Below are 23,767 nucleotides of genomic sequence, written 5' to 3'. Positions count from 1 at the left end.
AGACCTATTCAAATTAAAAGAGTGTTCGGTAATTCTGTCATCACCCAAGATGGCAAGGTTTGGAATTTGAGCAAGGTTGCAAAATGTCCAACACAAAGTGATGTACAGTTCCAGTCTCAGGGTAATTCTGGTTCAAGTTTTTTTTCTGACTCAGTAGCATCAAGAGTCAAAGATGATATGCGTGTCAGAAGAAGACCTACTGCTTTACAAGATTATGTATAACATGTGTTTGGTTCATTTATTTAATGAGGGAGATGTGTTATATTCTGTATAGCTCTAGGTGTTATGTAACCTATAACACTTTCCATTTAACTGCATGTGCCATGTTATGTTTCCTAATATGTTCTAGTTACTAGGATTGAGACATGGCTCCATGACTATAACATTTTAACTCACTTCCAGGCAGGCTTTAGGAAAAATGTAGGCTCGATGGACCAGGTCTTCAGGTTTTGTGCAGTGTACTGGGAATCTGTAACCATTGCAAAGGGTAGCCTATATTTGGCCTTCATTGATTTAAAACCAGCATTTGATGTAATTCCCCGTGCTAACCTTTGGAAGGTCTTGTTGGCCATGGGATTTCCGTGTTATCTTTTGCAGCTCGTTGTTAGGCTCCATGAAGATACCTATGCCAGAATCTGGTGGGGTAGTCAAGGTCAACTTACAGAGAGGGTGCCAGTCAGCAGAGGGGTCCGCCAGGGCTCTGGTATGCCTCTGACATTGTTCTCCCTCTTCATTAATGGGGTGGTTGACTATTTGAGGGAGGACTCTGCGGATGTCCCAGTACTGGCAGGGGAGAAAACACCGACCCTCCTCTTTGCTGACAACACTCTTCTGATGTCAAAAACCCCATCAGGTCTACAGAAACTGCTCGATCGATTCAGTAAATTCTGTGATGAGCGAGGGCTAACCATCAACACTCTTAAAACAAAGCTGATGGTGCTAGACTCAAAAAAGGTTAGGAAACCTCATCTTAATCTAAATGGGGCCGCTTTGGAGGTGGTTGGAGAATTTGACTATCTGGGAGTCAGACTATGCAACAATATGAAATGGGATTCTCATTTAGCAAAAATGCTCCTAAATCTTAAAAGGGTGTCTGGAGTCATATTAAGGAACCAGCGCCTATTGATCAGCAAGCCAATAGCTCCAGCCCTCGCAGTTTATGAGGGGAAGGCATTGGCCGCGGCAGTCTATGGCTCCGAATTATGGGGAGGAGAAAACACAATGGATTTGGTAAGAGCTGAAAACAAGTTTGTGAGAGACTTAGTTTCACTACCCATTTCAACCCCTCTGAGAACACTTTATATTGATTTGGGCAAAAGATCAATTGGTGACATAGTACGCCTACGCCCCTTGCTGTTCTGGGTACGCCTAAGAAGGACACCAGATCTGGCTAAATATGCTTTGGTGCTAGATGAATTGATCAATTTGAACGTTTCCAACAAAATAAAATGGCTCAATAAATTAAAACAGCTGGTGATGAATCTAGGAATGGGTGAATTCTGGGTTTCACAATTACCACCCCACAAACACATTGTTAAAAAAATGTATTGGCAGTGGGTGGAGGCAGAGAAACTAAACAAGCACTGGCATTGCCAATAGGTCTCGCAGTAGGAAAGTTGGAGCTATTGGTTTTGTAAATGACAAAGCACTTTAGGTTTTTAAAATGAAAACAAAAATAAAAGGCATTATTTGCAATTGTAATAGCTCCAACTTTCCAAATGCGAAACCTATTGGCAAGTGCTTGTTTCCACGTTAGTAGGAGCTGTAAACACTGGTGGTCCCGTGTGGGGTGGGGGGCAGGTCCTTACTAGCTCGAGCAATGAAAGTCACCCAGATTCATCGGATGGATAATCGTTTAGGGAGAAGTGTCTGCGTGTGCTTTTGAATCTGTCTTTGTGTATTGTGATAATGTGTTGTGGATTGTGTCTGAAGTCTTAACTTCAGAAGTGGTGCTCGCCCAAACCACCAAAACACAGTTCAACTATCAGACATATGCATAATCTACACCAAGTTACACAATTTACTTACATGAGCACATGAACATGCATTTCTCTTTACAATACACGTTTACAAATCTAGGTTTCACGTAATGTCCTTGAATTGCCTGTTTGTGTATTCCTTTGTGTGTCTATGTGTGCGCCAATGTGTCTGCGTACATAAGGTTGAATGTCAGGGTGTATTTGTGCTTGATTGTGTGTGTGGGCAAATCGATTTTTCTGTATGCGTGTTTGCATTGCATCTTTCTGTTTGTGCGTCCGTGTGTGTCTGCGTACTTACGTTTGCATGTATTGTGGGTGTGGCAGTGTGTATTTGTGCGCGACTGTGTGTGTGGGCGAGTCTATTTTTCTTTACCTCTATACGTGCCTGTATGTGTGTCTTTCTGGATGTGCGTCAGTGTGTGTCCAAGAACTTAAGTCTGAATGTTTGTGTGTGTGTGTTTGCCAGTGTGTATTTGTGTGTGTGGGCAAGTTTATTTTTCTGTGTGTGTTTAATTCTTGGTTGTATTGCATATGTGTGTGTGCATTTGTGCTCCCGTGCGTGTCAGCAAAATTAAGTATGAATGTATTTGTGTGTGAGTCAGGGTGTCTTTGTGTGTGACTGTGCGTGTGGGGAGTCTTTGTTTCTGTACCTGTTTGCGTCTCTGTATTGTCTTTCTGTGTGTCTATGTGTGGCAGGGAGTGTGAGAGTACTTTTAAATTTGACTATATATGTATGCCTGTCTGTCTGTGCGCGTCCGCTTGTATGTAAATGAATGGAACTAAGTATATCTCATTTTTTTGGGATGAGATTCTCTAAGGTCGCCACGTTGTAACGTTAAACAGCGCACACAACAAACCAACATTTCCATGTGCATCGTAAACTGTTGCCTCTATAAAACCCGAAGTGCCGGTTTTCCTGCGTGTTTGTTTCACGCACTAGAGTGAGTTGATGTCAGTGTGGAAGTTCCCGTATTTTTTAAACGGCTCCACCGTCGTGCAAGTGAGGCGCAAATTTATAAAGCACACGGAGAACGCGCGCTCCTTACTACACAAAATACTACTTAAATTCACCGACCAGTCCAAGCAGGGCAACATTTGCAGTGGTAGCTGGTAGGGAACGGTGGAGGCAGGGCGGGGGAATGTGACGTCAGGGAAACTGATACAGGAGGGAACTGAATAATTAGGGGACGGAGAGGCCGGGAAACTGAAAGTACGAATAATTAGGGGAGGAGAAGCCCTTTGATGTGCTGTGCTGGGCGTGAATGCGCGTGCTTATTGCTCACGGGATTCACATGAACTTCAAGAAAACCGCGGCTGAAAGCCCTTGGTTTGACGAGGATTTTGCCGACATGAATTCTCGCTCCGCTCAATGCGCTTGCGCACATTGATAGGTCGCGAGACCTAAAAATACAAAGCAGGGATCATTAACCAATCAGTTTCTGGAACATAAACTAACCAGGAAGTTAGAGCCATTTCTGGATTACATTCAAATCCCTAGAGACAGATCTCTCTATTTGAAAATGAGATATGGCACACTCCCTCTCAAAAAGTTTATGGCCGGGTGGAAAGGAGTAGGAGACTACGAGGTTACCTGTCCAGGTTGTTCATGCAAGAAGGAGTCGTTACCGCATTTTCTGTTTGCCTGCAGGGCTTATAAACTACCCGGAAGTAGGTAGTTAAAACCCGTATGCAGAGAGATGGGTGTTAGAGATTTTAGGATTGCACTACGTATTCTCCTAACTGATACATCCTCCATGCTTATTGTATGTGGGATTGCAAAGTATCTTTCTAGCGATTGGGTCATAAGGACTAGGCTGCTAGATGTTACAAAATAGAAATGCTATCCCTCTCACGAATGATCTTTCTTACTGAAAATGCATATCAGGTTTTTGTAATTACCTTTTATTGTAAAAATTGTTTTTTAAACTCTCTTTTAAAACGAATTGTATTATCTATGTGATACTTTTGTGTATATTGATTTTATGATGTCTGCACTTTTATGATATGGAAATATCGAATAAAGTATTACTACTACATATGTTCTATATTCTGAACAGAGCTTTCCTCATACAGCATTCTGCACTGTTTGTCAGTTGTAACCTGGATACTGCTGTACTAGGACTTGATGCTGTGCTGACCAATAAACTTCTAAAAATTAAAGCTTCTACTGGATTATTACACAGCGCTTAGAGCATAGGCTTAAAAAAGATATATACAGGCCTGATTATCTTCACAAGCACAATGTATACTCCTTCTCTCTCTGGTGGCAGAGCTTCTTTGTAACATAGGTCCTTGGCTGTGGCTAAATCGTCGCCAAATTGCAGTGAAGTATATTGTAATTAGAGTCAACAGATGGAAATTCTTCTTGGTCTGTATTTATTAGCCACAGCCTCAGCAGTCCACAGGTAACTGACCAATATATAATCTGGTACTTCCAAAGTACATTTTAACATTCTACATTCCAGTGAGGTATCGCTGGAATGTAGTGTACATGAGATCCAACAAATTGCAAAATTAAAAATGTTAGAGATGAGAAAACTGGGGAGACCAGTGTCTTTATTTTGTAACCTAAACTTTTTGTTTCCATTTTCTGATGGGTATGGTTTATAAGTAACATTAAATGTTACGTTGGTAAAAGGAAAAGCTAATAAAAAAAATTCTCTAATAAAATTAGGTCCTCAAACCTATTGAGAGGTCATGAAAATGTCCATGCTCTTTGCACACTACAAGACATATTAAAGGATCGCTGCTTAAGGACACTATTTGGTATTTATATATAGTCATCCCAGTTTTTGGTTTTAATCGGTAAACAGTGGCAAAACTCTATCAGTAGGAAAATTATGTTTTTAAATTGAAACCAGTAAGCACTGATTTCAAATGTACTTTCTCTGCTTTAGCTCAAGTTGGACAGATGTTGTGTATTTCAGTGAACTGCACAGCTCAATGTTTATCTAGAATTGTTTGTGATAATAATACTGATTAATGCTAAATTCCTTATCAGAAATATACACTTCTGCCTAATTTTACTTACTTTCTATATGGCCAAGTCCCAGTTGTCCAACAGTATTATTTCCCCACGAATAAACAGTGCCTGTTAGAGAAAGGGCAATGCTATGCGCACTTCCTGCAGTGATCTGGGCCAAGGGGCTGCCAATTAAGTGTTCCACAAGCTGTGGTGTGCTCTGGTGTGACGGTTGCGATCTGAGCCCCAGCTGGCCATGAGTGTTTCCTCCCCATGTAAAAAGCTCTCCACCTTAAAAGAATAACAAAACACAGAAAATCATTAATTCCTGTGAAAGCTTACTGCAATCAGCAATTCGTGCATAAAAGGATAGATCATTAAATAATGGGAAGGTGACAGCATGAATTCTGAAACTTTTCATTCTGATACATACGAAAACTGGGTAACTAACTCCCAAAAAGTTTTTTAAGTACTCTAATCCACTTCCTTTCTCTCTTTGACATACTCACATTGACACAACAGGCATACTCATGTTCACGGTTTACAATTGTCTGAGCTTCTATGGTATATTGTAGTACACTGGTATATGTCCTAATTATGTACCAATGAAACGCCATAGCTTGGTTGCTACGGCAACCATTCTGGGTTTATAGAATTTGTTGTGCCTCCTGCTTCTATGGCTTTATGAGGAACTTGCACAAAATATGGCTCACCATAGTTATGAAACATCAAGCCCAATGCAGTTATTCATTATTTTACTCTCTAACACCCCAGAGCTCTAACACATTCTAACACTGGCATGTATCTCTTCACAAAAAACTGTAAATCAAGGCTCCATCATATATAGATAGAAATGATAGTTATATTGATCAATAATCAAGCTTAATTTTATAACAACTACCCCTACTTGATGGGGGACTGCTGCAAGTTATCGTCACAAAAGGGAGCCAGAGACACTATATTTATTGTTTTTTCACCCTACCACTCAGGACACCTATCCCTCACTGTTTCCTTACTTACTCTCGGAGGAAGGGCAGGGAATAATCTCCTGTCAGTTCTCTCTGACCATCAAAGATTAAGCAATTTCTTCCTGAATTCGAATATTATGCAACAAAAAAGAATACTGGAGGACCACACTGCATGTCACATATACATGAACGGTATCAAATGACAGCCACAAAGAGCAGAAAAGCATCATTGGTAATATTGGTAAACCTTGATTATCACTGATAAGTAATGCAGAGTTCAAAGGCAGGGCACCAAAACCTCACTTATACAAGTGTTAAGAAAGAGCTTATCCTATTGTCTTCCAGAAGATAGATTCCAAAAGGAATCCTGCAGGATAAAAAGAAGGCAACATTTGGAAGTAACAAGCAATTGATAGACCCGTCAGCCTTAGGGTGGTTTCCCCAAACTTTTTGACTTCAACCCTCCTATTCTTGTTGGCATTACAACTCTGTGCACTTTACCACTGCCAACCATAGCTAAAGGGCTTGAGTCCATTCCCTAAAACATGGAAAAATTAGTTTTCACCTTATTGGCATATTTTATTTACCTGTAAACCCCTAGTAAAGTGGTATACCATATAACCTGGGCATGTACATTAAATGCTACGAGTAGGTGTGCAGCACTTATTGTGCCACCCACTTAAGTAGCCCTGTAAAACATCTCTCAGGTCTGCCATTGCAGCCTGCTAGCAGTTTGAAACTGGTTATTTGACTTGGAAAAATAACCTATTTGCCAAGCCTAAAAATTTCCTTTTTAATGCATATAAATCATCCCTAGATTAGGCCCTAAAAATCCCCTAGGGCAGGCTGCATTGTAATGAAAGAATTGGGCATGTACTTTCAAGTTTTACATGTCCTGGTAGTGAAAAAACTCCTAAAGTCGATTTTAATTATTTGGGTCTACCTCTCCCATAGGATAACATTGGTTTTCCATATTACATTTAATAAGTACTAACTTTTGATTGGGAGCAAGTAGAAAAGTCATTTTTGGTGTCTGAGAAATTGTAATTCAAAATCCACTGTAAAAGAAAAGTTGAATTTTAAATCACAATTTTGAAAATGTCACTTTTAGAAAGCTGCCATTTTTCTGCCCTACATGGTGCCTGCAGCCTGTTCCTGGGTCACATGACTAGGTGTGAGTGGCGGTTGGGTTTTATGTATTCTTACCAGACAGCCACACAATAGAGGGATTAGGTTGCTTAGTAGGGCCATCCCGGGCAGGATAAGGGGTGGGGAAAGAGCTTGGCACAGACCCACTTGTAATTTAGTAGTCTGGGCCATTCTGTTAATGTAAATGTGCTGGACTTGTAAAGCGCACAGCTGCCCGTAAGCGTCCCGGCGCTTGCTTAGGGAACCCGTCCTGGTATTCCCCTGTGAGAAACCACGGCAGGGTGTCCACAAGGTGAAAGCCAGGCATTCCGCCGCGAGGGGCCGTAGTGGAGATTAAGCAAGCTATTGCCCAGAGTCGCAGAGTGTGACCCTGTGAGTTGAGTAGGCACCTGAGCGAGAATTGTCGAGTCCGTGGAATTTTGAGCCCGAGACCCGCCGAGGCGGGGAATCGAACCCTGGTCCACGGTCGATCTCAGCTTCCGGGTCTGCCGCCTCTAACCACTGAGCCACGCTTCCCCACTTCTCTCACACAAACCGTTTCAAGCTAGTCTATTGTGCCTGTAGCTAGTCTGCAGCCAGTGCAGGGAGTCAGGAAATTCCAAGCACTTTTAAAAGGGGGACTTTTAGAAACGCCTCCTACTTCAAAGAAGGCACCAGGTATAAACAAGCAATGGCAAAACCATTCTGTTTCAACCTAAGCAAGAGATATTGGGCCAGATGTACGACCGTTTTTAGCGATAGCAAACAGACAATTGGGACATTTGTGACTGCTAAAAAGGGTTGCAGCATGTACAGATCCTTAATTGGTGAGTCTGTAACCTATTACAGACTTGCAAAGTAGGGTTTGCGAGTTGCTGTTAGGAAGGGACGCGACAATGGCGTCCGTTCCTAATAGCCAGTCGCAGGGGAATGTATGTTTGTTTTGCGACTGCAAATGTGGTTGCAAAACAATTGCAGTTTACCACCTACTCCAAATAGGTGACAAGCCAGTCACAAACGGGAAAGGGGGACCCCTTCCCCTTAGTGAATGTTTGCGAAAATATTTTTTAGGAGCAAATAGTGGTCTCACAAACCCCTGCCTGCCCTTAAAAAAAGAAAAGAAGACTTTTCATTTTTTTCTTCTAAACGCATCCCATTTTCCTTTAAGGAAAATGGGTTGTATTTGAAAATAATAAGTTGTTTTATTTACAAAGCAAACACAGGCATGGTGGTCCCCAACAAGTCACCATCCCTGTGATTATAGCCCACTCCTAATAGGTCTCACATTGCAACCAGCCTCATGAATATTGATGAGGCAGGTCATTTACGACCCCAGTGGGAATTGCTAAATGTATCGGAGACACAATAGTACATTCGGTTTTTGTGAGTTGTAAAAAATCTCAATTTATGACCCTCAAAACGGAATGGTCGTAAATCTGGCCCTTGAGCTTTAGCCATGTGGCAGCTGCTCAGCATGGCTAAATGTCAGTGGGGTAAAGCAGAGAGTAGTGGCATAGAGTGTCGTAGAGTGGTGTTGAGTGACATGGAGTGCGGTAGAGTTGAGTGGCTTAGATTGGAGTTGAGTGGTTTGGTGTGTCATAAAGTAGGTTCAAGTGTCCAGATGTTGTGGAGAAGAACGGAGTAGAGTGGAGGGTGGAGGGCACAGAGTGGAGGGACACAGAGTGGAGAAGGGTCTCTTAGCATAGAGGGGAGTATAGTATTGTGGTGTAGAGTGCAGTTGAGTGTGGTACAGTGGAGTGGCATAGAGAGAAGTGGCACAGGGTAGAGTGGAATGGTGTGGCGTGGAGTGTTTTAGGTGTCACAAAATGGAGTGCAGTGTCATAGGGGGTCGTAGAGTGGTGGGACATGGATTGGAGGGGCGTAGAGTGTTGTGGAACATATATTATCGCAAAGTGGAGTAGAATTGAGTGGTATAGATTAAAGTTTCATAGAGTGAAGTGTCATAGAGTGTCATGGAGGGTTGTCGACTGGAGTGTTGCAGATTGGAGTGGCAAAGAGTGGAGTAGATTGACATAGAGTGGCATAAGTGGCCTAGAGTGGAGTAGAGTACAGCACTCACAAATCCCACTCCTTCCAAACTACTTCCCTCCTCCCCCCCTAGATTAGAACAGATCACTCAGGTGGTAAAATCATCTAAATCTGGGGCCCCTGTGGACCTCTGCCCTCCTATAGTACTGCACCCGTTCCCTGAAATTTTTAGCGAACATCTAGGAGTCATGTTTAATTAGATATTTCGGCCAGGCACTTTTCCTGATGTTTGGAAAACAGCATCAATTCTTCCACTCTCTATCTCAAGACTACCTTTTGCGGCCAAAGTGCTGGAGAAATTACAAAATGCTCAGCTCACTGCATTCATCTCTTCCGGGGACCTCTTAGATCCCTCACAATATGGGTTCCTGGAGGGGCATGGAACTGAAACTGAGACAGCCCTGATCATGGCTGCAGAAGAACTAACAGCAATATTGGACACAGGGGGTAAGGCTGCCCTGATTTTGTTAGATCTATCGGCGGCTTTCGACACTAAATCACATAATATTAGCCACCAGGCTATTTGAGCTGGGGGTCAGGGACAATGCTCTTATGTTGTTCACATCTTTTCTTTTCAATAGGGCACTTTCAGTAGAATCTGGAGTCTTTTCATCCGAGCCCTTTACACTACCCTGCAGCGTGACACAGGGTTCATCTTTGAGCCCTACTCTTTTTAATGTGTATATGACCCTGCTAGCTTCAATCATCAGACAGTTTGGCTTCTCAGTGGTTTCATATGCTGACGACATCCAGTTAGGGGTGTCAGTCTCATGTAACATTGATGAGACAGCTGATCGCTTTAACAGCTGCATGATGCAAGTAAACCAGTGTTTGCAGTCTAACTGCCTAAAATTGAATGACAATAAGACAGAGGTCTTCCTGCTGGGCTCCAATACATCTTTTGGTCACCTAGATGGTGGCCCTCCACTCTGGGCGACTTCCCAGCTCCAACACATAAGGTGAAAAACGTAGAGTCCCTTTTGACGACAAGCTGACATTCAGAAATCAGATCAATACCCTCCCCTCATCCATACGGTTCATCCTAAAAATGATCAGGAAAGTTTACCCTTTCATCCCGCCAGACTCCCTAAAAACACTGGAAACAGCATTAGCCTAGTTCAGGTTGGACTATGGTAATGGCCTGTACATGGTGATCCAAGCACAGCATCTACAAAGGTTGCAGTGACTTTAAAACATGGCTGCCAGATTACTATTGGATATCCAAGGTTCCAGCTTGTTTCCCACGGCCTAAGAGCCCTTAACTGGCTCCCAAAGGATGAAAAGGATTAAGTTTAAATCACAATGTGTAGCCTTCAAAGCTCTACACTGTGCCGGGCCTCTATTCTTGAGGACTCATTTGAATTGATATGTCCTGGGGAGAAGTTTAAGATTTACACATAGTAAGCTAATACAAGCACCCAGGATCAAGGAAGACAGCAGGGACGGAAGAAGCCTTCTGTTAGTGACTGTTAAGACATGAAACCTTCTACCGGTTGCCATAAAGAACAGTCCTGCGTTGCTATCCTTCAGGAAGATGCTAAAAACTTGCCTCTTGGTGGCCAAGATGGCGGCGGAGTAGGAAGCCTTTTCGTGCCGCTCCGGCGCTGATCCAACAAAGCATCTAACAGCACGGTTTTGGGGGTGCCCACGAGCCCCTACAGTGGCGGAGACGATCGCCTCGCGGAGCGGCGGACGTTGGTGGGGTCGCCGAGGCGGTGTGACCTTGGAAAAGCCTGCGAGGGCGAACGCAATCTGCGGCCTGTGAGACCCCGGGCTTTCCAGACATCGCGGCCCGGCGTGGTCGAAGGGCGGGGCCCCAGATCCGCCTGCAGACTCTGGAGTGGACGGAAGGCTGTTTGGACCTGAGCTTGGGCGAGGGAGGTCCTGGCGACGGGACCCGGCTCGTACCCCACCACACCTGGGGGAGGTGGAGCACCGACCCCTGGCCAAGCAGTGGCACTCGGACGACCAGTAGCACTTTACTATCTCCATCGACCAGCCCTCCCCTCGCGGTTGGCGCCAGCGGCCTGTTTGAACTTTCGAGGCCCCGGGCCTGGGAGCTGCGCGAAGCCGGACGGCGGTGGGGCTGAGGAGTGACTCTGCCGCTAATTGGAGGTGCGACACGTGCAGAGCGGAGGCACGGAGGGCCGAGGCAGAAGGACACCGGCTCCCTGGGGTTCCCGCCTGGGATACAGGAGACGCCCACGGGTCGAGTGCCTGAGTGCGCTCGGAGGCGACGGCGGGCGCCGAACATTTGGTTCGCCTGCAGGCCCCGCTACTTTCCTTAGCCACGTGGAGCCGGCGCAGGGCGCGGTGAGCCGCCATGTCCACTGTGCACCGCAAACGAAACCAGGGGAAGGACAAAGCCTCCCAACAACCGGCCTCCCCTGGGGCGAGTGGGTCGTCGAAGCACTCTGATGAAGACGCCCCGGCGACGAAAGCCTTCATGTCGGAGCTGTTCGCCTCCATCAAGGAGGATATATCAGAACTCAGGGCGCAACACGCCTCCGACCTACGGGAAGTGCGGAGGGACGTGGATGGCATAGGAGAGAGGGTGGCGACCCTGGAAGACAGGGACCTGAGTGTGGCCACCGATGTTCACATGCTCCAGCAAGACATAATCCGCCTCACCGAGCAAAATTTGGACCTTCAACTGCATACGGAAGACCTTGAAAACCGCTCCCGTGGAAATAACATCCGTATACGGGCGGTGCCATGGGACGGTGAGGCGGGGGATCTCCGGGGGTACGTTCGGGAGCTGTTTCTCCAGGTCCTAGATGAGGCGGACACGACGGAGATACGAATGGACAGAGTGCACCGGGTGGGATTGCCACGGCGCGGGGGGGCCCTCCCCCTGACATATTGGTGTGCGTCCATGATTTTCAACTTAAGGAGAGGATACTGCGGAAAGCCCGGGCCATCGACTCACTGCAATTCCGGGGCCATCGGCCACAACTATACCAGGACTTGGCTGCTTCCACCCTGCAAAAGCGGAGGGACTTCCGACCTGTCACATTGTTTCTGAGAGAGAGGGGGATCGCCTATTCCTGGGGGCACCCTTTCAGGATTATCTTCAGATGGCAGAACCGCCTGGCCCAAATCCGCACGCTTCAGGCGGCAAAAGAGCTCTTGGGATTGGAGGATGTGCCGTCCTCGCAGGCCACGGCGGCCTCTCCGTCTCGACGGCGCCGCCGTTCGAACTCATGGCATAGGGTGGGGCGCTCCCCCGCCGGTTCCCCTGCTAGACAACGTCCGGACCTTTCTACCAGCCTGCAGGAGCGAGGGGCAGCAGTCGCTTCGGTGGCCTCGGCCACGTTGGCCGACTCACAGCTTAGCTCTGAGGCGGCGTAATCCCCGAAGAATGGCGGATCGGCGCCGGGGAGGCTCGGGCCTTCTGATCGAGGGTTTTGCAAGTACTCTGGTGGGAGACGACCTCGATTGCGGCCGAGGGGAATAGTGGTTTCATTCCTCTGGCCTGTCTCTTGATTGGGGGCTTCCTACGGACTTCAGCCTACTGATCTCGATGAGTATAGTTATTGCACTTTTTTTTCTATTTTTGTACAATGTTCTGTGTTGGTTCGGGGGGGGTTTGGTTGGGGGACTGTTGGGTTGGGGGGGGGGGCCCGTGACGGTAGGCCTTTGGGGATGAATGCAAAGTGTGAACGGTGGAATGTGTGCCATGCTGTAGAGGGGCTGATCCATCAACTATTCTGGAACCGTTTGGGAACACGTGGCTGGGGGGAGGGGAGGAATGCAAGCTGGGCGCCGATTGTATTACTGATAGCGAGTTCTCTGTTTGGTGTCTGCCATGCCGATTAGTATAGGCACTTGGAACGTCAAGGGCTTGAACTCCCCTCAGAAGAGACAGAAGGTCCTGAAATATGTTGTAGACCATCATCTTGATGTTGTGGGGCTGCAGGAAACCCATCTAGCACGAAAGGATGAACTGCGGCTCCGCCACAGGGCGTACCCCATTGTGTACAGGTCCTCAGCAGTCACGAAGCACCGGGGAGTAGCTCTACTGTTTAAGGCAGCGTTGCATTTTCAACCTATGGGGGTCCGCAACGATAGAGAGGGGCGGTGGCTGATGGTCAAAGGGCATGTTCAGGGCAGGCTATGTACATTTGTGGTGCTCTACTTGCCTAATACCGGTCAGAATAAGTACTTGCAGGAGCTACTGGAGAAGGTGGGGGACTTTGCGGAAGGTCTTGTGTTCATGATGGGTGATTATAACTTGGTTTGGGACGGAGAGGTGGATAGCTCGGGGGGGCGGCGGGCGGACACAGGGGTCTTCTCGGGGGCTACGCAGCGGGGGGTGGAGGAGATGGGTCTGGTTGATGGCTGGAGGTTTTTTCACCCTGAGGTAAAGGACTATACATTCTTTTCCCATGTGCACCACTCCTACTCCCGGTTGGACTACATCTTCCTTAGTCAATCACTTAGAGGGAATGTTTTAGATGCCGCCATTCTCCCGATATCTGTGTCGGACCACAGTCTCATGGTGCTCACGCTTCGGTGGTCGCCTCCTGACACCGCGAACCGGAAGTGGTACTTCCCGGCCTCGGTGATCAGGGACGAGGTGTCCCATCAGGCCTTACGGCTGGCTATTCGGGACTTTTTTGAAAGCAATCCCCCTTCGGACACGTCCCTGGTGACCACGTGGGACGCCTTCAAGGCGACGATCAGGGGGACGTGCCTGGGCCTCAACTCGCAATTGAACGCTTTACGTAGGAAGGAGAGGGAGGCGCTGGAGGCGGAGGTGCTCACGCTGGAGAGGGAGCACAAAGCTAATCCCTCGAGGGTGACCCTACGTCCTCTGACGGCGGTGAGGGGCAAGTTGAAGGCGCACTATACAAATAGGGCTGAACTCACCGTATTGAGGTTGGGTCGGTACTCCTACTCCGGGGGTAACAAGATTGGCAGACACCTGGCCCGGCAATTGAAAGACAAGAGGGAGCGTGAATACATAGGTGGGATTAGAGATGCTGCGGGAGTGCTCCATCACAGTGACGGGGCGAAGGCGGATGTCTTTGGCCGCTTCTACGCCGCGTTGTACAAGGGGGATGAGCTGGACACTGCTAAACAGCGTGAATTCCTGCAGCGCTTATCGCTTCCGCAGGTATCAGTGGCTTGGAACGATTTACTTGATGCTCCGATCACGAGGGAGGAAGTCCTCTCTGCCATCAAAAACCTGAAATTGCACAAAGCCCCCGGACCTGATGGGTTCACCGCAGTCTTTTATCAGACCTATGCGACTGAGGTGTGTGACTTCCTGGTCGCCCTCTTTAACGACATGGTTGGACCTGGGGTGAACTCTGGGACCCTTGCGGAGGCAGTGATCACGGTCCTGCCGAAGCCGGGGAAGGACCCGGAGCAGTGTGCCTCGTACCGCCCCATAGCATTGCTCAATATCGACGCCAAGCTCTACTCGGCTATTCTAGCGAGTCGCCTACAGGACCTGCTGCCGTCGATTATCCACGCGGACCAATCTGGCTTCATCAAGGGCCGCCAGACGCATGATAACACTAGGAGGGTAATCCACCTTATAGAGAAGGCGGACAGGTTCCGCATCCCGGCGGTCTTGGTGGGGCTGGATGCGGAGAAGGCCTTCGACCGAGTGGACTGGGGCTTCCTATTCCACACGTTACAGGCGTTTGGTTTCTCCGACCGGTTCATCGCGATGGTGAGAGCCAACTTTTGCAGCCCGCGTTCGAGAGTGGCGGTGAACGGCCACCTGTCGTCCTTCCTCCGGCACACACGAGGCACCAGGCAGGGGTGTCCCCTCTCGCCCTTGCTGTTTGCACTCAGCATTGAACCTCTGGCGCTGGCCGTCAGGGAGCATGAGGGGGTGAAGGGCATCCCTTTCGCGGGGGAACAGCACAAGATCACCCTTTTTGCAGATGATGTCCTATTGTCGGTGGCCGACCCCGCTAACTCTCTCCCATGTGTACGGGATATATTGCTGGAATTTGAAGCGGTGGCCGGCTACAAGGTTAACTATGGCAAGTCGCATGTCCTGAACCTGACCCTACCTCAGACGGAGGTGGCTCGGGTGAAGGTGATGACACCTCTGGCCTGGGCCTCGGGCTCCATTCTATACCTGGGGGTTCACCTCACCCCCACAGTGGGCAGCCTTTTCGCGGCCAATTTCCCGCCCCTCTTGGCCAAGTCGCGGGCGGAACTGGATAAATGGAAACCAAAATTCCTCTCCTGGCTAGGACGGGTACATGCTATCAAGATGGTCCTTCTCCCCAAGTATCTATACCTGTTCCAGGCCCTACCGATCCCACTGCCCTCCACTTATTTAGCCACCTTAAATCGGTGATGTTGAAATTTGTTTGGCAGGGTGGTCGAGCGCGGCTTTCGTTTACACTCCTGCGACGCCTGCGGAATGAAGGGGGGGTAGGCCTTCCGGACTTCAACCTCTATTACAAGGCGGCCCAACTTAGAGTCATGGTGGAGTGGTCACAGCAGTTCTCTGACAAACACTGGCTGCATATGGACCGGAGTGTGGCAGGCCGGTCCATCTGGGACCTGGCATGGAAGCCGAAGCGGGACCGCCCAGTAAACGCGTATATTAGTACCCCCACGGGGACTACGCTGAAGGTCTGGGACACACTGGCGGGCGATGAGAGGTGGACGACCTTTCCATCCCCATTCACCCCATTGCATTTTAATCCGGAGTTCCCACCGGCGCTCGCCGAGGGCCCCTTTGACGGCTGGAGGGAGGGGGGATGCCGGGCGTTACTTCACTTGTTCCATGGCCCCGATCCCCTGACGTTTGAGAACTGCATGCGGGATTACCAAGTGCAACCAGGGGAGCGGTACCGGCATCTACAATTGCTTCACTGGGCCACATCGCCGGGGGTGCGGGAGGCGGCGACGAGACCTCTGTCCGACTTTGAAGCCTTTCTCCTGAAGACCTCTGCCATGAAGGGGGTCATCTCTTTTCTATACCAGCTGCTGCTCCGCTCGGCCCTTTCCCCCAGACCGCGCTACATGGAGCAATGGGAGGAGATGGTGGGGAGAGATATCACGGATGGAGAATGGTCGGCGCTTTGGAGGGACATGACGCAATTTAATCATTCCATACTCCTGAGGGAGGCGCATTTCAAAACTCTTACGCAATGGTACATGGTCCCGGCTCGACTTCACCGCATTTTCCCGGCGGTCACGGACAGGTATTGGAGGGGTTGCGGCCTCCTGGGGGACTTCCGCCACATTTGGTGGGATTGCCCGATCATTAAGCCCTTCTGGGTCGAGATCTTGTCCCATATTAAGGACATTCTGCAGTACCCTGTCGACGATTCCCCTGAGTTCGTGCTACTGGGATTGAGAGACCCCGGCCTTGAACACCAAACGCGAGCCGACAAAAAGATCCTATGGCTGTGTCTCGGCGCGGCTAAACTCACGTTGGCTTCAGCCTGGAAACGGAAGGAGGCCCCGGCGGTTTCCCTTTGGCACTCTAGATTGTGGAGACTTCTGAGTCTCGAGAGAATGGCGGATATATTTATAGGCAACTACAAAAACTTCAGGCACGAGTGGGGCCCCTTGGTGTCCTTTCTTTCTGCTGGCTTGCCTTCGGCTGTTTGCCCGGCATCATTGAGGAATTTACACTTATTTCAGCTCTAGAGTATGCTTGTTGGATGAATGGGGAATGCGAGCGGCGCCGTCACGGGGGGGGGAGTTCTGGGGGGGAGGGGCTGGGTGCTGCATTGGGACAGTTGCATCACCGAGATGAGGCTTACTTAGAGACTGGGGCGATCCTGGAGTTTTTATCGGCTGCACTAACTGAGCTACCCCATGCTGGGGGATAGATGCGGGACTGCCGACACTCTCAGCACATGAAGACTTCACCTGCTGGCTTTCTGTTTTGCTGCTCTGCCTCATCTTACTTTCACGCTTCCCACTGTGTGGGACCCTCTACGCCCCAAATGTGGTACCTTTTGTTTATTGTTATTTTTTCTGTGTCTGCAAAATAAAAAATTTTACAAAAAAAAACTTGCCTCTTCACCAACTAACATGTATTGTACAACCACCTCGGCAACCTTATCTGGTCTACCTGACCTCGGCGTCTAGAGGCCCCCGGGCATTCATGCGCTTTATAAATGCATACATCAATCGAATAAAATAAAATGTTATGAGGCTCTCCCACAGTAAAAAGATCCAAAGTAGGTGATCAAAAAGTGAAAAATCAATATAAAAAAATAATATGGTTAGTACCTCCTTATAACACTTAGACAGAAATTCTCTCTTCTTTGTGTTATTATTGTCCTGATGATGACTTCAATTCATGAAAGTCCAAACGCCATTGACATGTACCAGAAAAATGTATGGGTCTCTAATTATGACATGATTTCATGAAAACAATATTGTACCTAAAACATTAATGCATAATAATTATTGAAATATTTCCAAATGCTGCTGTTTTACTTTTATTCTCACGTGTTTCACTTGTGCCGTTTAATGTTTTCTCATGAGCAAAATGTGTTCACTCTGCATGTTATATCAATGCTTATGCTGCTTTCTAACTCTTGAAGCATTCTTTTGACTCCGTTGAAAAATTAAATTCAATAAAAACTTGGGTCTTTGTGTTGTTGTTTCTTCTATAATTAAATTATTCTTAATTTGTGCCCTTTCTGTTGATACCCATTGAGACATTGTTGCAGGATACTGCATAAATATTTTCTTTTGTGCTAAACTACCAAAGGTTTAAGCACAGATTAATTTAGTAACATTAGTGTTTCACACTGACAGGGATTATGGCTGTTGCTTGAGCAGGGTTTCACCCCCCTCAACCAACAACACTATTTGTCAAAGCAATGAGCCTGAAGAAAAATAGGGGAAAGAAAGGTGTTGTGATGCATCCTTTTATTGCAAAAGCCATCAGATATGTGGTCTAAGGAGGAAATTAAATGAAAGAAAAAAAGTGGGCACCATCTTGGATTGGGAATTTCAAGAAGGACATGCTGAAGAAATTACATTCTTGAATTGGCGTAGATATAAGCCTTGTCCTTCTACTCTTTCAGGAGATTGGTATTACAACAAATGACAGGCAAAGGGTCTTACACGCCAGCCGTGAGGGAAACGTCTTTCAAGCAGCTCACCTCCTCTTGACACCCGCCGTGAGGGGAACGGCTACCGCAGCATACAAGAACCACCCGGCGCCACACGCAGCTGGGGAACTTCATCACCCAGCTGCCCCGGGGTTCCAACGTGACAGGACCCACGTCACCAACGCGCGCCAGGAGGCGCCTTATCTCCAGGGAGCGCCGAAGCGCAGGTGGGGGCTCTAACCTGGTCTTACACGCCAGCCGTGAGGGAAACGGCTTTCAAGCAGCTCACCTCCTCTTGACACCCACCGTGAGGGGAACGGCTACCGCAGCATACAAGAACCACCCGGCGCCACACGCAGCTGGGGAACTTCATCACCCAGCTGCCCCGGGGTTCCAACGTGACAGGACCCACGTTACCAACACGCGCCAGGAGGCGCCTTATCTCCAGGGAGCGCCGAAGCGCAGGTGGGGGCTCTAACCTGGTCTTACACGCCAGGCATGAGGGAAACGGCTTTCAAGCAGCTCACCTCCTCTTGACACCCGCCGTGAGGGGAACGGCTACCGCAGCATACAAGAACCACCCGGCGCCACACGCAGCTGGGGAACTTCATCACCCAGCTGCCCCGGGGTTCCAACGTGACAGGACCCACGTCACCAACGCGCGCCAGGAGGCGCCTTATCTCCAGGGAGCGCCGAAGCGCAGGTGGGGGCTCTAACCTGGTCTTACACGCCAGCCGTGAGGGGAACGGCCTTCAAGCAGCTCACCTCCTCTTGACACCCGCCGTGAGGGGAACGGCTACCGCAGCATACAAGAACCACCCGGCGCCACACGCAGCTGGGGAACTTCATCACCCAGCTGCCCCGGGGTTCCAACGTGACAGGACCCACGTCACCAACGCGCGCCAGGAGGCGCCTTATCTCCAGGGAGCGCCGAAGCGCAGGTGGGGGCTCTAACCTGGTCTTACACGCCAGCCGTGAGGGAAACGGCCTTCAAGCAGCTCACCTCCTCTTGACACCCGCCGTGAGGGGAACGGCTACCGCAGCATACAAGAACCACCCGGCGCCACACGCAGCTGGGGAACTTCATCACCCAGCTGCCCCGGGGTTCCAACGTGACAGGACCCACGTCACCAACGCGCGCCAGGAGGCGCCTTATCTCCAGGGAGCGCCGAAGCGCAGGTGGGGGCTCTAACCTGGTCTTACACGCCAGCCGTGAGGGAAACGGCCTTCAAGCAGCTCACCTCCTCTTGACACCCGCCGTGAGGGGAACGCCTACCGCAGCATACAAGAACCACCCGGCGCCACACGCAGCTGGGGAACTTCATCACCCAGCTGCCCCGGGGTTCCAACGTGACAGGACCCACGTCACCAACGCGCGCCAGGAGGCGCCTTATCTCCAGGGAGCGCCGAAGCGCAGGTGGGGGCTCTAACCTGGTCTTACACGCCAGCCGTGAGGGAAACGGCCTTCAAGCAGCTCACCTCCTCTTGACACCCGCCGTGAGGGGAACGGCTACCGCAGCATACAAGAACCACCCGGCGCCACACGCAGCTGGGGAACTTCATCACCCAGCTGCCCCGGGGTTCCAACGTGACAGGACCCACGTCACCAACGCGCGCCAGGAGGCGCCTTATCTCCAGGGAACGCCTCTCGCCCCGCGGGTCGCGCCCGGGGCTAAGCTCGGGCAAAGGGCGGGCCCTCTGTGGCCCTCAGAGGCACGAGGAGGACGGGACGGGGCCACCCTCCATCGCCATCTCTATAAGGTACTTTTTCTAGACTCACTGGCCAACCCCCATATGGGAACTGTGGATACAGTAAACACTGCTGGGACTATATGCTATTTTCTAGTTGTCATTAGCAATTGTGTCTGTTGTTCCGCGTAGCAACCCATTTCTCTGAATAAGGGCAAGTAACTGTCAGCATGTCTCCAAGGGGTACCCGCAGCAAAACAGCTGCCACTGGGGCTGGCACTGTGACCGGCCCCATGGACCTTTTTATAACAAAGGCCAATGATGCCATCAATCAGGGCATTAGCCTTTTAGAACGCAGGGTATCACAAGATCTGGCACATGCCAAACGTTTCTCACTTGGCCTTATTGCCACCGCCACTACACCTGCACAGGCTATGCCTAATAACATCTGACCCCTACTTGACGTATGTGCTGACATTCACACCATTCCTAGCGAGGTTAACCTCTCAGCCTCCATTCCCCTGTTAGATTCAGACACTGATATCAGCACAGACTTGGAAAAAACTCCTGATCTACCCATTAACCCCTCTCCTAAAGTAAAATCTGCTGAAAACACCAGGCAACTGAGAGGTAGACGAGAGGGTGCAGTTCAAAAACAGAAACCACACGCACCAAAGCCCCGGATTACCATGGTCAGGAAATATGGCCGGGCACAAAGGAAATCTGGGAAAAATACCAACTCTGTCCCTAACCACAACACGACCAGGGTTACGGTAATATCTCAAGGGGATGAAAGTGAAATGGTTCAGCAGAGTAGAACAATAGATACTAATGATAACACAGACAAGGCATACGACCCTATGTTGGAAAGACTGGGGGAACTATTAAGCATTTATTTATCCCCCATCAAAAACAGGCTTACTAGAATAGAAAAACAACTAGCCGAATTGAGTAGCCCCATTAAGAATTTTCTAAAGGAAGGTCCTGCAAAAAGTACAAATAACAGTAACACCACTAAAATAGCAGGCTCCAAAACAAATATTCCACAAGCACCTCCAACTAACCCAAATAATGCACATAAAGCTCCATCTGCTGCACTGGCTAAAGGTCCAACTACTAATCAAAAAGCAGCAACATTGCATAGCAATGGCGCACCCACAGACAAAAGGAAGGACCCTGGCACTAATACCAACATTAATACTAAACCCCCAAATGTGAGCACCACAGGTCACTCTGCAATTTCAACAAGCAACCCTACCTCGGCCCAACCTACACCAAAAACACCTAGACAAGTTCCTGCCCGCATTAACCTTCCACCGGAATGCGGTGCATATGTATTAGTGTTAGTAAATGTTACTAAGCTAAGGAAGGATCAGGATGAAAATCCCACATCCCTCAAAAACAAAACCTTGCACTGGCTAATTGCTAACTGCAATTACCCTATTGATGGTGCAAGGGAGATTATTAACACACAGCGAGTGGGTTGGATTGGCCCACTCAGGAAAAAATTTGAGGGCGACTGTGTCACCATAAGCTTTAGAAATCCACAATGGGCAGAGAAAACCCTTGCGAATGCCCCTCTACCATCGCCCTGGGAATTCAATACCACGCTCCTTCCCTTAGGATACTTTTACCGACATCTGATACCCCCCGAACCAGCCACGGCTAATTTCCCCACTCATTTCCCCACAAACTCTTATCATGATCCGAATTTTGGAGCAAGGATTAAATCACCCCTTTTTATCCAGAATCAGAACCCTAATGTCGCCCACTCTAATAACCGCAACTGGCACCCACAACCTCCAATGCCAATCCTAACCCCCAACCCCCCGCAGCTCTTTCAAGCCCCAACCATGCATCAAAGCAACTATAGAGATAGGCCTTACCCAATCTCTAATCCGTTCCAGTTTGCACAGATGACTGAAGTTAGGCCAATGTACAACATCCCTACTTACAACCGGTTCGATTATTTATCATCTCTAGACGAACAGGATTGACTGAGTATATCCCCCAACAAAGAAATGTGCAATGATGTAAAAGCCTGTAACTCAGAGGGTCCCATAACCCCAGCTGTATTGCACCACGCCCAAACTGCTTTTACAGAAATTATATTGTCGGACAGTGTCCTGGCCATTTCTAACGAACTACCCCACCACGATAATGGGATTACTGGGAATACACTCGTCAAACGTGGAACCAAACATGGCCTATCAATTCTAAGCTGGAACGTTGCAGGCTTAGAATCTAAGCTCTTGGACCCTGCATGGATTGAACTAATTAATGATGCAGACATACTTATGTTCCAAGAAACCTGGGCTGTTGATAATCTGTACATTGAAGGCTACCACTGCTTCAGCCTGACATCGGTAAAACCTAGCCTTGGCCGAGAAGTGGGTGGTCTTTTTATGGGGTTCAGAATTTTGGCAGGCGGTACAATTAGAGATCTGAAGCTAGATAACCTTGCCAATCCCAATATTCAAATTCTGGAATACAAACTGAAATCAAAGACCACAATTTATTTAATTAATTTTTATAATAATGATTTTTATGGTGTACCGAACAAAAACTTTGTTGCATTATCTAAGGTTTTAAACACGATTGATTGTTCCCTGTCAGTAGATACCAAGACTAGCATTCTGATTGGGTGTGATTTTAACGTGAAACTCATAGAGAACTATGGATCTACTAACCTTGATTACTGTAATGACCGCAGGGGTTTGGAACTAATCAGCATACTCTCTGATTTTGATCTTGTTGATGTAATGAGTGTAGGGTATGATATGAATTTTCCTTATGCCCCTACGTTTAAGGGCAGGGATAACGGTTCAATTATCGATTACATATTTACATCACCTCTGCTAACAGATTGTTTAATCAAAACTTCTGTGGTGCAAACGTCTTTCAGTGATCACAACCCATTGTTAGCTATTTTTAATTTCGTACCCAGTCCAAATTTTATGAATCTAAACGGGGCAAGGGATATTACACCCTCAATTGATGGCCTTCGCCTAAAATGGAGGGGAATTGACTGTGGGGCCATCATAGATACGGTTCAGGAGGCATATCCCGATTTGCTGAAATCTCTCTCTTCCCCAAGCACTAACAATGAAAAATTGATCACAGATTTTGAAGTTTTATGCTCAAATATAAAAATCCTCCTGTCAGTCCCACTCCCTACCGAACACAAAGAGCCACGGTGGTTTGATACATCTTGCTCCGTGGCCAATAGAGATTTAAGAAAGGCCCTCTCTGCTAAACCCAGATGTAAAGATGTAGTCCGAGCTGCCAGGAAAAACTACAAAGACAAAATATCGGAAAGGAAGGCAAACTTGCTCTCCGAACACTGGGATAAGCTGGTCATCAGTGCCAATCTGGGTGGCAGCGCCCCATTTTGGTCGGCTGTCAGGAGAACGAGGGAAATGGGCAAAGAGCTCACACAAATCAGCTGCAATATAACCAGTGCTGCCTGGGAGACCCATTTTTCTAATATTTATGCTGCCCCCTCGGACGAGCAATTTCTCCCTAATATGGGCCAAATAGAAGGCTTAGAGATTTCGGACCAAGAAGTCAGGAAAGCCATAAAAGAGAGTCTAGGTAATAAGGCGCCCGGACCAGACGGCTTCCCTATCGATATTATTAAACATAATGCTGAGCTGTGGACACCTATACTCCGTAACATCTTTAACAGTCTCCCACAAGTAGCCATGCCTGCCACCTGGGCTACTAGTATCATCGTTCCCATTTATAAAAAGGGAGACAGATCAGACCCAGCAAATTATCGTCCCATTTCCCTTTTGGATAACACTTCAAAAATACTAGGACGTATAATTTATAATAGGGTACTGGAATGGGCGTCTGATACTGACTTCTTAGATCCTTGTCAGATGGGGTTCAGGAGCGGGGTAGGAACAGTCGAGCAATGTTTAAATTTAAAAT

General features: G+C 48.3%; 1 protein-coding gene across 2 annotated transcripts in view; it reads right to left on the bottom strand.

Annotated features, from left to right (window-relative positions):
* The window catches only part of LOC147727539 (E3 ISG15--protein ligase HERC5-like), a 324,404-nt gene that overhangs the window by 268,542 nt on the left and 32,095 nt on the right, over positions 1 to 23,767 (bottom strand). For both annotated transcript variants that reach the window (XM_086961610.1, XM_086961611.1), the window contains exon 4: positions 5,011 to 5,232. In XM_086961610.1, the coding sequence (XP_086817736.1) occupies positions 5,011 to 5,232 (222 nt within the window). The remainder of the gene's footprint in view (positions 1 to 5,010; positions 5,233 to 23,767) is intronic.

The sequence above is a fragment of the Lissotriton vulgaris genome, chromosome 3_1 (assembly GCF_964263255.1).
Source record: "Lissotriton vulgaris chromosome 3_1, aLisVul1.2, whole genome shotgun sequence".
NCBI lineage: Eukaryota > Metazoa > Chordata > Amphibia > Caudata > Salamandridae > Lissotriton > Lissotriton vulgaris.
This window is presented reverse-complemented; position numbering and strand designations above follow the sequence as displayed.